The sequence below is a fragment of the Mytilus galloprovincialis genome, chromosome 10, assembly GCF_965363235.1.
Source record: "Mytilus galloprovincialis chromosome 10, xbMytGall1.hap1.1, whole genome shotgun sequence".
In the NCBI taxonomy this organism is placed as follows: Eukaryota; Metazoa; Mollusca; class Bivalvia; order Mytilida; family Mytilidae; genus Mytilus; species Mytilus galloprovincialis.
This window is the reverse complement of record NC_134847.1, coordinates 10,664,835-10,680,103: the sequence shown is the minus strand read 5'-3', so window position 1 is coordinate 10,680,103 and position 15,269 is coordinate 10,664,835. Positions and strand designations below refer to the sequence as shown.

General features: G+C 31.7%; 1 protein-coding gene across 1 annotated transcript; it reads left to right on the top strand.

Annotated features, from left to right (window-relative positions):
• Nucleotides 1-3,142: 3,142 nt before the first annotated feature.
• Nucleotides 3,143-13,135, top strand: LOC143049818 (uncharacterized). Its single transcript, XM_076223550.1, has 5 exons — nucleotides 3,143-3,896; nucleotides 5,338-5,483; nucleotides 6,348-6,444; nucleotides 9,473-9,637; nucleotides 12,645-13,135. The coding sequence occupies exons 1-5, from the start codon at nucleotides 3,194-3,196 to the stop codon at nucleotides 12,854-12,856; spliced, it is 1,323 nt and encodes a 440-aa protein (XP_076079665.1). The 5' UTR covers nucleotides 3,143-3,193; the 3' UTR covers nucleotides 12,857-13,135.
• Nucleotides 13,136-15,269: the final 2,134 nt, after the last annotated feature.

Below are 15,269 nucleotides of genomic sequence, written 5' to 3'. Positions count from 1 at the left end.
TGAGCTCGATTATGAAAAAAACAAAGCTGTTTTGAAGTTGATTGGTAGTCGACTCCTTAAATTAGTTATTGCTCTTACCATTTTTTTGCATTTCTGAACCAGTTGGATAGATATTGTTGATCACAAAATAAAATATTGCCAAACAGTGTAAATACTCATCAAGAGGACCACAGTTTTAACAGGGCTGATGGGCGCCTTAATGCTACATCACGCTTATCAATTGAACTCATATCAAATTAATTTTTGGACCAAAACAAAATATAACTATTTAGTTATATTATATGATTATATAGGCTAATAATAACTTAATACTTTAAATTATGGTAAAATAAATGGTCAGTAATGTAGCCGTAATGGCAAACGACCTTGCTGAATATTAACGATACAATAAAAAGGAGTCACACGCAACCAAAATATGTTTTGCCTCTGATAATGGGTGTCAATAGGCTAATTTTTCGATTGATATAAAGGGAAAATAAACATAACACCTTTGTGATTGAATATTTTACAACAAAATCAAAATAAATACGGAAGTTAATCATTTCTTTATACTGAAAAGCTTAATTAATGTCTGTATTGTATTACATTTGAATAATATGTGTGGGAACACCGGCAATATTAGAAAAAAACAAAATACTTTTTATGACTGGTTTAACATGGCAACCGACCAAAAGTCACAATTAAGCACACACTTATGAAGGAATACGTTTTGATATCAGCATATCTTTAGAATTTGCATTAGAAAAAAAGAATTAGGGTAATTAGGTACTATTTGAAGAAGCAAAAGTTGATTTCAGGAATTCTCCGTGGTGAATAATGGATTATAGGCCATTACCCTATTTCAACTGTCATCATACATGAATACCTGATCATGATACATTCACACAGTGGATGTATTCTTATCTTTTAAATAATACAAAATCAAATAAGTTGTATATACATATTAATAACCAAAAAGGTAAGTAGATAGATTCTCCAACTTGTTTGCCCTCATTATATATGTATATCAAACTTGAAATAATTAACAGTTACTATACTACTCCTTACATCTCATTACAAATAAGACATCTTCCCTCCCCTAGGAAGCCTTCTACAAACATTTTTTATTAAGATTTATGACTTTTGCATGATAAATCATGATATGAATTACGTCTGCAGATACAATTTGTCATTATCAATATATCAGTAATATGCAGATGTCAATAATAATAAATGGTTGCATCTGGGTAAGAAGTAGCTACTGAACCGTAGTTCAAAGGTTATTAGAGCTACTCTTTTGCAGCTAGTTTTTTAAAAGTAAACGATAGGAAAATAGTAATATGTGGGTGCTAAAAAAGGGGTGTTTTCTTGAACTTTATACTGTTGATGTACATTAGAAATATATATAGAATAAAAACAGGGTCGTACCCGTTACTACTTATCTTATATATGTACTAATGGTAAAGCAAATACATGGCCGTGAAGCAACCAACAATCAATCAATAATGAAAATTCTTAAAGATCATTAATCTATTCCATGTATATCATATCAAACTAACGTAGTATGCAGAAAACTGAATTGTTTCGTCGCAAGTGACTGCAGACAAGCAAAACATAACAATATTAGTTGCAAAACCAGTCCATGTGACATTTGGGGAAAATCACCCGTATCAAAAATTCATAAGTTTGCGACAAGGAAGTACATGTACATCACTAATTAATGGTCCATTTCTTACTAAGTTAAATAACTCACTTGTATTAAGTTAAAAAGACAATCATTTCATGTCAAAGCAACACTATATTGAATCTTGCACCGCAAACATCAAGCATACCTTTAATTGTATATACGAGAGAACTACTTCCGGTACTTTTTGGTGTATCTAAACAAGTATTCAGAGTCGGAAAAACAGAAATATGTACCTTCCTTTTCAGATGTCATGCATTTTCTTTTATAATTCAATATAACGTGTCGAAAAGTATTTTGCAATGATCACCAGTAATTCATCTACATACCAAAATTACACAAAAATATTTATATTTTGAAAGTTGGATACAGGAACTAGTATGCTGTGTTAAATAAGTATGTTGTTTTTCTCTCAATGTTTGTGCTTTCTGACTGGACAAGATTGAGTGATGTTAAATCACAAGGAACACGTTTATTGCTTTCTATAAAACAAGTTAAGGTCATTGTTAACAGTTTAATTGCAATCAATTAATATTCAAGTGTTAAAAAACCACACAAAAAAACAAGATTTTATCCACATTTTTTATATACAAAACAGCCTATACAAAGTCAAGAATATGAGAGATGTTATCCATTTTTCTAATGACCCTTGAACACAGCTATTTCACTCTTTCAACAATGAATGGAAATTAAAAAATCAATCCCACCTTCGTTTTCAAAAGAAAACTTTTACAATGTGGTGTACTACTTTTAGGACAAATTATATCTAAGTTATCGAAAAACGTCCTCGGCTTCATCCCAAGATATGGACAATCTTATGTTAGGTTCTGAATTCTTTTGACAGCTTCCCAAATACAAGTTTTCATCCTTTTTAGCTGGACCAAATCACTATTTAACTTTTAAGTTCATGACCCATATTTGTTACTGAGTATTTTCATTCATCTATTTGCTGCTATTTGTGGCATAAAACATAAAGAGATCAATTTGCAAAGGGTATACAAAATGCAAGTAACACTATCCACAATAGGGACTATATTTGTAGACAAGAGAACGAAAATCAAAGAACAATAACTGTGTACCTGGACCTGATGTGTTTGAATTTTTGGTTTTGCCAATTATGTAAGGACCTCCATTTTGAATTTCATAGGAGTTCGACATTTTTAGTTTTCATTTCGTTTAGCTTGACAAATAATGACAAGATAAAACTTATTTATTGTTATCTGATAAACCAATTTAGTTTAAATAAGCAATTAATCCGTGTCTTCGTACGATCAGTACCATTAGTTACAAAACATGATAAATATACTGATATTATTCTCTTATTGCATATATTTTTTTTTAAGTGGTTATATAAAAAGATAAGCTGTATTGTTTGTCACCAGTTGACGATATGAGAATATTACTTTGTTAGTATATCGGTTTACAAATTAGATAAATTGCACATTTGTTCAAAATCTTGAGAGAAACATAATCGTATGTGGACTGTTACAAAATATACGATACATTAAGAAAAGGGAAAACGTGTTCACAATGAATTCTATTGGAAAAATAATATCATTCATTTTACAAACATGTTTACTGATGTCTGTCCTTGTTAATGGTAAACCGTGTTCGAACTTCAGTGCGAAATGTCAGGAGGTTAGGTTGCCACTGGTTTCTAATAAACTTAATGCACCACATATAGCAGAACTGGATATTACCTCAATGAATAAAGAGTTAAAAACGTACATCCAGGATGACATCGAGTCAACTTTTTCTGAGAATATTCATAGGATGGTTAAAAATGAGCAAGAAGATTTAAAGGTCTCTATGGTACAGGATTACTCATCAGAAATTAATACGACAAAGACAGAATATGACAAAAAGATATCGCATATTGTTAAAAACCTTGAAGCAAAACAAGAGGAGTTGCAGCTTGAAATATCTGATGTTAACAAAAATTTAAGTGAAAGTGAATCTGTCTTAAATTCAAAAATAACCGAATTGCTTAGAGGGTTTCAAGAAGGACATGAACGCTTGAAACTAGTGATGTTATCCGATTATTTGTCCAAGTTGCAAAAATCACAAGATGCTAACAGGGAAACGATAAACGATCTTGCTACTGACCTCAAATCCCAATTTGCCAATTTATCACAAGAGTTCAAAAAGGACTTCATGAAAAGTAGTGTAAACGTGCAAACTCACATGAAGAAACAGGAAGAATGGAAAATAAATCTTATGGAAAAATTAAATGGTAAGATATTTCTTGAAATATGTTTTCCTATTTTGATTTTCTATTCTTAAATGAAAAGTAATGTATAACGCAGACCTAGCTATATATTCACCATCCATAATTTCAGGATCTAACAGTCATTTCAATAGAAATCGGATGTTTATTTTGTAGGCTGCGTGTATTTTTTCATGTGACAAGACAATAATTTGTGTTCCAATTCTAAGAAAGTAAGAAATATTTTCATCTGATAGAAAGAAGCATATACACTCAATCACTAATATAGTTTTCTGTATTGTCATTTTACATAAAAGTAACAAGCATGTACATTCGACATGAAAGTACGGTGTATTATTAATCGACAATAGAGTATCTTATATTTAAAGTTGACATCAAAGTAATTGTATTATAATTTTAATTTTAATTGAAGTGTATTATATTTTGAAATAATCCCATTGGACAAGAAATAAAGTCTAACTGTCATTTGACATGCAATTTACTTGCTTTTTCGTTTGACATGCAATGCACGTGTTTTCTCACATGTAGATTAGACATACAATTCAAATGTATATCCATAGACATTTTATTAGATCGTTTTCCCATTTAACATGCACTTCACTCGTATTTTCACTTAACAATGTTTGACATGAAAATCACTTGTATTCCTATTTGAAATGCAATCGACTTATATTTGCATTTGACAAGAGTTGCGTTCAATATCGAAGCAGGTTGTATAGCCGCTATGTCTTAGATGTCTATCTATATTGACCGATATTCTACGTAGCTAGGCTATCCAAATGATGTTGTAAATAATAACCTATCCGACGCTATATTAGATAACATGATTTTTTATTCTATGTAGATTTATTCAGCGGCTAGGCTAGCTATACGTTCAATAGGTATAATCTTCGTGGCACTATGTACAAAATGATGTAGCAGCTGTGATATTGAACGCACCCATGTGCTGAAATGTGTGTTACAATTTTTTGATATAAACTCAATTTCATAAAATGTTCAGAATTTAGAGAAAAACTGCCAATTGTTGCTGTTTATTTGTCAAATTACATGAATTAGAAAAAAATATAATTTATTTACGTATAAAAATAGATACACATAATCTTCAAAAAAATTCAAACAAATTTTATTTTTAGAAACAGGGGTTCGTGTTTTAAGACCGGAGTTATAATGAGCCGAAAACTTATTATTTTCTCGATATTTCAGTTTGACGACTATTATATATACAGTAAACTTTAGAATCGTTATCACTTCCCTAGTAACTGTATTGTTTACCCCTAAACAACAAACAAGCAATGCAAATTTAAAATAAATCAGTTCATGCAAATCACCTAACTCTATAATAATAGTATACTAGGTTAAACAAACTGTTTGAATAGTAAAAACGTGTTTGTGTTCAATATTAATACATAATGCAAAGCAATAAGCAGTAAAAGATTTGTATTTCCAGATACTTATGCACCCCTAAAAGACAAAGACTGCAGCCAAATAAGACGGAATCCAACACAACTAAGTGGAGTATATACTATATATCCAGATGGATTTAATGGGATCCAGGCTTACTGTGATATGTCTACTAACGGAGGAGGATGGACCGTATGTTTTATTGTTATAACATTAAAATTTAATGTAAAATAAGCTCTTGCTCAAACAGGACAACTTTGCTAACATATACAAAACGCAACAATTGTGTAAAGAGTGCCATTTAGAAGAAATGCGTAATAATAACGATCGACCATTTAAAATTAGTTATCACCCGTTCGGGACCATTGTGTCAATTATAAACAAGTATTTTCAATGTTTTATGTTTAATAAGACATTAGAAATTGCTAACTCTGAATCATACGCGATTTATTAATGAACATTGAATTTATAAATATGATTTATGTTAACAATAATTCACAATATATCAATATTTTGTTAAATCTGCCGTGGAAGGGAAATAGTTATCAAAGGTACCAGGATTATAATTTACTACGCCAGACGCGCGTTTCGTCTACATAAGAATCATCAGTGACGCTCATATCAAAATATTTATTAAGCCAAACAAGTACAAAGTTGAAGAGCATTGAGGATCCAAAATTCTAAAAAGTTGTGCCAAATACGGCTAAGGTAATCTATGCCTGGGATAAGAAAATCCTTAGTTTTTCGAAAAATTCAAACTTTTGTAAACAGGAAGTTTATTAAAATGACCAAATTATTGATATTCATGTCAACACCGAAGTGTTGACTACTGGGCTGGTAATATCCTCGGGGACGAAACGTCCACCAGCAGTGGCATCGACCCAGTGGTGTAAATAGTTATCAAAGGTACCAGGATTATAATTTAGTACGCCAGACGCGCGTTTTGTCTACATAAGACTCATCAGTGACGCTCATATCAAAATATTTATAAAGCCAAACAAGTACAAAGTTGAAGAGCATTACGTCAGCTATTTAAAGTTCTGCTCATTATTGTAGGTAATTCAAAGAAGAATAGACGGAACAACAAATTTTGACAGAATTTGGGTCGATTATAAGGAAGGCTTTGGTGATCCAAAGAAGGAATATTGGCTAGGTTGGTAACATTTAGTTAGTTATTGTCATGACCTGACTTATTTGATTCATTCCTGTTATCGTTCTGTTAGGAAAATTGGACTTTATTAATTCAATTCGTCTAAAACGCTTTTTCTTGATTAGGCTAAATCGGGAACGCACAAAGCCGTATATTAATAGCAAAAGGGATGTATAAGAACAGTCAAAGATCTATTCCTGATGTATAATCTATTTTAAATACTAAGGCTTTTCTACCTAAAGGAATATATTACCTTAGCTGTATTCGGCAAACCTTTTAAGAATTTTGGTCCTCATTGCTCTTCAACTTCGTACTTTATTTGGCCTTTTTAACTTTTGGGGATTCAAGTGTCACTGACGAAACGCGCGTCTGGTGTAAATACGAAATTTAAATCCTGGTATATATGATGAGTTTATTTGTGCACTGATAGAGATTTGATTGACAGTATCATAGATATAAGAAGATGTGGTATGAGTGCCAATTAGAAATCTCTTAATCCAAGGCACTATTAGAAAAAGTAAACCATTATTATTTAATGTGATTAAACAACCACTGGCTTATTGGACACTTTTAATGCGGGTCCACAAAAAAGCAAGTCTTCAAACAGTTTTAGAAGATTTTTGTAGAATGATACTTTTCCAAAATGATGCCTTTACATTTATATCAACTGAAATTATGATTTTACTTCCATTCTAGTGAACTACATCTACCGAACAATTCCGTATCAACTTCACAATTATTACACGATGGTCTTGAGGTATTGATTCTGGGTACTGGCGTTGTTTATCATCTTCATAACGCGTAAAAGTATTCCTTTATTTGTCTTTTTGAATATTGCTTTTACTGTTTAATATGTTTTGGTGACATTCATTTGACTTGACTCTGTTTTTGTACATCCTGTCATTGTGTTATTGTTCTATTATATTTTTTTCATTTTCTTATCTTTCATTTTTTGCAAATTGTGTTTTGTCTTTATGCCCTTTTGTGCTTTATCTATATGTCTTTTTGTGTTTCTTTGATACATATAACGTTGCTCTGTACTTATACATCATGTCATTGTGTTATTGGGCTATGGTTAATTTTTATATTCTTGTCTTTAATTTTTGCTAATGGGCGTTAAGCGTCTATATGCATGTTTGTTCTTCTTTGTAACATATTTGTTTGTTTTTATAATGACTAAGATTATAACAAAATGTTGACTGCTGTACCACTTTTTAGCTCACCTGGTCCTGCGTCCGTCGTTAACTTTTTCAAAAATCGTCTTTGAAACAACTGGGCCAAATTTAACTAAACTTGGCCACAATCATCATTGGGATATGTAGTTTAAAAAATGTTTTTGGTGACCCGGCCAACCAACCAAGATGGCCGCCATGGCTAAAAATAGAACATAGGGGTAAAATGCAGTTTTTGGCTTATATCTCTGAAACCAAAGCATTTAGAGCAAATCTGACTTAGGTAAAATTGTTCATCAGGTCAAATTTTCAGATGAATCACACAACCCGTTGTTGGGTTGCTGCCCCAGAATTGGTAATTTTATGGAAATTTTGCCGTTTTTGATTATTATCTTGAATATTATTATAGATAGAGGTAAACTGTAAAAAGCAATAATGTTCAGCAAAGTAAGATCTACAAATAAGTGAACATGACTAAAATGGTCAGTTGACCCCTTAAGGAGTTATTGCCCTTTATAGTCAATTTTTTGTAACTTTTTGTTATCTTGTACAAAAATCTTCTTCTCTGAAATTACTGAGACAAATTTAACCAAACTGGTCCACAATCATCATTAGGGTATGTAGTTTTAAAAATTGTCTGATGACCCTGCCTTTGAACCAAGATGGCCGACATGGCTAAAAATAGTACATAGGGTAAAATGCAGTTTTTGGCTAAAATCTCAGAAACCAAACATTTAAAGCAAATTTGAAGAAGATTAATTTGTTCGTTAGGTCAAAGTCTATCTGCCCTGAAAATTTCAGACCAATCAGGCATCCCGTTGTTGGGTTGCTGCCCCAGACTTGGTAATTTTCAGAAAGTTTTGCAGCTTTTGGTTATTATATATATAGATAAACTGTAAACAGCAATAATGTGCAGCAAAGTAAGACCTACAAATAAGTCAACATGATCAAAATGGTCAGTTGACCTTTAAGGAGTTATTGCCCTTCATAGTCAATTTTAAACAATTTTCATAAATTTTGTAAATTTTTATTCGTTTATGATATGCACATAGACCAAGGTGAGCGACACAGGCTCTTTAAAGCCTCTAGTTTAATGTTTAACTTTTATGTCTGCTTGTTTTGTTCACACATCGTATTCAATATAATGGAATCCGATGCGTCTGTCATACAAATGGAGTATTAAATTACCTTTGATAAATATTTAACTTGCTATCAAACAAGGTTTAATCCACCGTTTTCTACACAAGAAAAGACCTATACCAAGTCAGGAATATGAGGATTATCCATCCGTTTAATGTTTTTGAGCTTTTGATTTTGCCATTTGGTCAGGGACTTTCTGTTTTGAGTTGTCCTCGGAGTTCTGTATTTTTGTCGACTTTGTACTTTTTGTTAAAATTGACAAAAAGTCGACAAGCAGTCATATTTCTAGGTTTTAAATTCCTCTCACGATTCATGTTCGATCTTTCTTGTTCCAAAATGAAAGCTATACTTTTGGATGTACACCTCCGAGGAACGAAACATTTCTTGAATTAAACTTTTTTTTTACCTGATTCTTGGGAAAAGAATGACATGATTGGTAATCAAATTTTAAATTATAGCATTTTTCAAATTTATTAATATTTTCCACTTATACCACATCTATTACCTCAGGTGCACTCGATTCAAATCATCAAAGACAAGGAGAGTGAGTTTTCTACCGATGGTCAGTAGTTTTCAATGGGCTTCCTCCGCTAATAAAAACTTATCGTCACGAATATAACAATCGTTAAAAACCAATCAAGCTGCTATGAAATCACTCAATCAATTAATCGTTTATTAACTCATAATTCAAAATTACACGAATAAAACGTTCCTTACAGGTAACAAATATTTGAATATTCTTACGACTAATGGTAAATATGAACTGAGAGTAGATCTAACGGACACTAACAACAAGATGATGTATGCTGTATACAAGACATTTAGTGTCGGTGGCGAGAGTTCGCAGTACAAGCACACCAGTGAGGGATATAGTGGAACTGCAGGTAAGTTTGTTTGTAACGTCGTAACATACATGACTTGATAAATGCGTTTTAAATTTAAATGTTCATATTTTAGAACTACTAGAAGAGTAGAATGAGAAGTCAGACAAAAACAGAATTATCAAGGATGTTCGCTTCTCTCCATTTTGCATTTGTGTCAGAAATTCGGAATCCTCTGGTTTCATTTATATGATTTATGTGTAGTGCTAATATATATTGTTCTTGCTTTCCAAATATTTATTCTCATAATAAATTTTTAAATAGTTTATCAAGCCTTTTTTAAATGATTCTATAAAATGTTTGTCATTTTGTTTATAGTGTTCTACAGAAAAAAGTGCTAGTATCAAATTAATTTTAAAGGAAAAATCACTTAATTTTTAAGTCTAATGACATTACGATTCGATTAGAATTTAGTGGCCTGTTGCATTCGATGCTCGAACTTTAAATATTTGCAGTAAATGAGAAAACTTGAAGAAAGGATATTTTGTAAAAATGGATAAACCTAGTTCTACATCTAGCTGCATGTTTCACTTGTATGCAAGTTGCATAAATTTCATAAAATTGAACAAAACTCAAAGACACAATAGGTAAAAGTCAGTGTCATTAAAAGGAATAGAGCAGTCACCATAGTTTAACAATTATCGAAATAATATATGCATATATAAATAACCAAGACAACAGGGCTATTTAATAGTATAACAATCCCTGATAACATACAAAGAGAAAAAAAATAAAACATACTACGAAACATATTCAAAAACCCATAACACTATAAACTAACTGGGGGGATGTATAAATACCGAGCCGCGTCAAAGAGTATTCATCAAAATACATATAAAAAAGAAACAGAGGTGAAAGTTAACCGCAAACAGATAATTAAACTAATAAATTTAAAGAGTATGACAAAGCCATAGTCCGAAACGAAAAACGTCGATAAGACATACATTAGTTAATAAAGGTTCAAACCATAACCAGGATCGAGTACCACAAACTCCACATAAAACTTCCGTTGTGTAAGTATGATGCGTAAATAAAATCGAATGAGCGGTATAAACGGCCGTGTAGGTTACAAATAAGGGGTTTTATGGTGTTAATTGTCCTTTAATTGCTGAATTTATAACTCTTACAATTTTAAATCAAAAGTTACCCACATTTAAAAAAAATAAAGTTATGGACAGTCTGCTTAGTTTCGATCAAAAAGTTACGGACGTCTTATGCTTTTTTTTAAAGTTAGCCTTGCGCTTTAGTGAACTCTAAATTAACAAACTTATGGTAATTGTTAGTGATTTCTCTATTCAAGAATCCTATAAATATTTACATTCTGCATGAAAGACGTTGCAAAAGGTAGATTTTGTATCAATTGAATATCAACAAGTTAATAGTCCGCCATCTTGGGCTGTGGGTAACTTAAGTTACCCACAGCTGTTTAAGCACAGTGAGTGTTAAACGTATTAAAATTCTAGAGCGAATAATGTCCTGCCAAATTTCCAATGTCTTATTATGAAAACAAGGACACGCAACTGTAATTTTTTTCTGCACTATCAATTTTATTATTTATATACTATCAATTTATAACATTCTTTTAAAAAGCGTGTTAGTTTGAAACAGAGTACCAAACATTCGTAACTATGAAATTATTCGGGTAAACTGATTCGTCTTTTGTTCGAATGATTAAAGAACGGGTATATATACAATATGAACATATAATCTCTCCTTAAAATTCATTTTATTGTATAGCAATATAATATTTCCCACAGAACGTAACCAAAAGTTAGCGTGCAATAAATTCTAATATTGCACTAGTGCAATAAATCTTCAAAATTCATGACGTCATCAACGTTTAGATCTTAGTTTAAGCCAATTTTTACTTTCAAATATTATATTGCTATACAATAAAAGGGTTATTGCATGAATATTGGGGAATATTGTCCCTCGTAGAACATATATTGCACTCGCAAGCTCGTGCAATATAAAATTCTACTCGGGACAATATTCCCCAATATTCATGCAATAACCCTATAATATACACATGATATAAGGACGTTGTTAAAATAGTTAATTTAAAAAAATAGTATGTCGATAAAAGGTGTTGTCGTCTGAGCTGTTCTTTATACGACTCCTAAACAGTATTTCTAGAAAATCTCTGCTTTTGAAAAAAAACTTGTTATATTGTTAGTATATATAAAGAAGAAGATGTGGTATGTTTGCCAATGAGACAACTGTCCACAAGAGACCAAAATGACACATACATTGACATCTACAGTTTATGTCACCGTACGGCCTTCAACAATGAGCAAAGCCCATACCGCATAGTCAGCTATACTAGACAAACTAACCTTGTTGACCCCACCAAGTAGTTGGACAAATGCTATCGATAAGACGTTTTCACGCAGAAATCAACAAAATAACACTTTATGAATTTCATGCTTCCAAGGTGCGTTCTAGTTTTGCGTTCACCAGGTTTGCTGAAACTTTGGTATATTGTTTTATTGTTTGTTTAAAAAATTTTGGTTGTCATCCTGCGAAGCTTATGAGAACATTATCAATTTCTATGTAGTATTTGTCTGTATGTCGGTTTTTTTTTTGTCATTGCGTTATGAGTCTGTGATCGAATATTGGACTCTGTCGTTGGTATCATACGTCCTTTCTCATGTTTCTCTAAAAAAAATCACGAACAATACTGTCATTAGTAATACATTTTCAGAAATATCATTTGATAATTCCGCCTTACAAGCCTGTCGTTTTACATGTAGTACAGGTTTGACAATTTCTAGTTTCCTACTTTAGAGAAGAGACAAAAGGTTATCAATCCATCGTTTTTGCATGGCCAGTTCTACCTCAATAAAGCATATTCTATTCATGTTGAAAAATTATAGAATTAATGCTTTAGCAATTTTTACGATAATGATACTGTGAAATATTGTGTAACGATAACTCAACACTTAGTCTTTCAATAAAATATTAAAACATTGTGAGATAAGGAGTTTTAAAGTATCTGGTTTTTGTTTAGGGGATGCAATGAAGAGGAACAACGGTATGAAATTCAGTACAAAGGATCGTGATAATGATACATACAGCAGTAACTGTGCATCCGTTTGTGGCGCCTGGTGGTATTGGGCGTGTGGTTATTCAGAACTAAACGCCAACATGAAAAAAAATAAACTAAGATGGCAAACTCATAATAAAATCAAGGCAACCATGATGATAAGGAAGCTAATGTAAAGAAAACTTGCATAGAACGAAACAGTCAATTTGATACATGTGTATCATTCTTTAAAGAGTAGTATTGTTCATCGATAATTCTCAATAAACATATTGTGTATTGTCCTATATCTTTCTTGTTTCAAATTGTGCATTGAATTGCAAAATGGTAAGAAAATACCGTACGAAGAATGTAGATAAAGAAACATAGAATAAGGATAACCATGGTGTTTACTAGGAACTTGGCAAATGGCTATCGTGTTTACTATATAGATGCAACATGCATAAAACTAAACCTTGTAATTGATTTAAGGTGGTACCCAACACACCCACTAAAATTAATTTGGCTCGTTTAATTTTCATAAAATTTTGTCAAATTATTTACTTTAACCCTTTAACAAAAATATAAAAAAATCAAAAATTTTGAACCAACCGTTTTATCAGAAAAATTACACTGGTTATATAGCAGCTTGACACACACCAATTTTGATCATTGAGAAGCTTAATATTCCCTTTACAACACAACGTAATTAAAACGTTTAGCTGATTTTACAGAGTTATCTCCCTGTAGTGTTAGGTACCACCTTAATGAATGAAATATGTATTTGTTTGTTATTTTTCTTAATCAAATAGACAATAACCTACACGTTAAGGAGTATTCATAATCTAACTTCACATCGATGTTATCCATTTTTCATATGCAAACTAGAAATTACACACAGAGACCTCCAAAAGATCAAAAATAAAATAAAGGCTGCCACAGAGAGGCTGTGAGATATGATTCAGGTCTTATTTTACACATTCCAATTTACAATAGTAATAGCGAAAAGGTGTATTTAAAAGCACTTCAATACTAGCTTATTTAAGAATTCTAAGTGAAGCAAATGTCTCTTATATCACTTTTTCAATGATAAAAATCTGAGTAGATATGAACGTATATCTATATTTCCAAATGAAAACTTTAGTTAAAGATATAAAAACACAGACATTTGTGACTTATTAAAACACTTCCCTCATGTTTAAATGTTTCATTTATGTACCTAAAATTTAGAAACAAAGTTCTATTGGTATGATAGTCTGGCAAATTAGTATTTATATTTCACAAGTTAATTTGCATTTTACACCAAAAAGAGAATTTAGATATATCTTTCCGCAAATATAAGGTCACAGATACAAATTAAATAAAAGGCTTCCGGTCTATAAACTCGACATCTATCTTCAAAATTTCTTTTGTTATTAGACATCGATATTACCTCAATGAAAAATATATCGAAATCCCCGCCGACGGAGTCCAATACAAAAAATGTGTGTTGATTTTTTATTTAAACATTATATTATGATATAGACTGTTTCATACGAGTACTTGATGCTTGTATTGACAGTTTAAAAGGATTTTTTATACCAAGCCCAATCCCACCTTAAGTTGAAAATAATTGTAACAAACCTACGAAAAAAATGCAATATCTATTAACATCTGGCATATAAGCTACAGTTTTTTCAATTTCCGGATGTTAAGACATCAAGCACCCTAGACAAAAATAATACGACAAAATAGGAAACCGTTCCATTTCAGTCTTGTAACTCTTCAGATGTTTCGGTTCGCACACGTACATCATTGGCTTTCAAAATGTTTGCTTTGGGCTTTCTGATGAAGGTGTATCATTAAAAGCGCATCAGATGCATTACAATCATAATGTTTTATTTTCATATTTACCTGGTGCAGTGTAAACAGATTCTCTAATGTTATTATCAAGGAATAATAAACACTAATTGGGGATAAACAATGATTTTGAACTCTTCATCCAATACAATTAACTAAAGCATTGAACAAAATACTACCTGATAAGAATCATAAGTATGAATTACTATTCCTGCGTAGTGATTGCTTGACCTTTGTTGAGTTAGAATCATTCGGGAAAACGCGTAATTGGACATTGTTGTGACGTGATGATATTAGCTTTGTAGTTGAAATTTTTACGGGCAGGGGCACGCGTTGGAAGATCAGGTAGGGTTATCCAAATGATATTGAATTTTGTTAAACATAAACATGTATGTCTATTTACATCATTCCATGTTTGTTAACAAATCACAAATGTATCAGATCCGTTATGAATAGGTAGTTTCTCGACAGAACAGGCTTAGCGTATATTTTGACAGAAAGGAGAGAGTTTGAATGGCAAATGATATAGGGATTCTTTGTATGTTTTTGACAATAAATAAGTGATTTTCCCATACCTCAAATGATGCCAAAGATTTGTTTAACGCATTGTTTGTAAATAGCGATTACTATAAACAAGTGCGACCGGTTTTTGATCAAACTGATGTTGTTCTCGAAACATTCCCAATGCAACTAACTAGCATTTATGAAATTGATGAGGTATCAAAGAAATTAGTCGTTTCAGGTTTCCTAGACATCTGCTGGGTCGATGAGTCT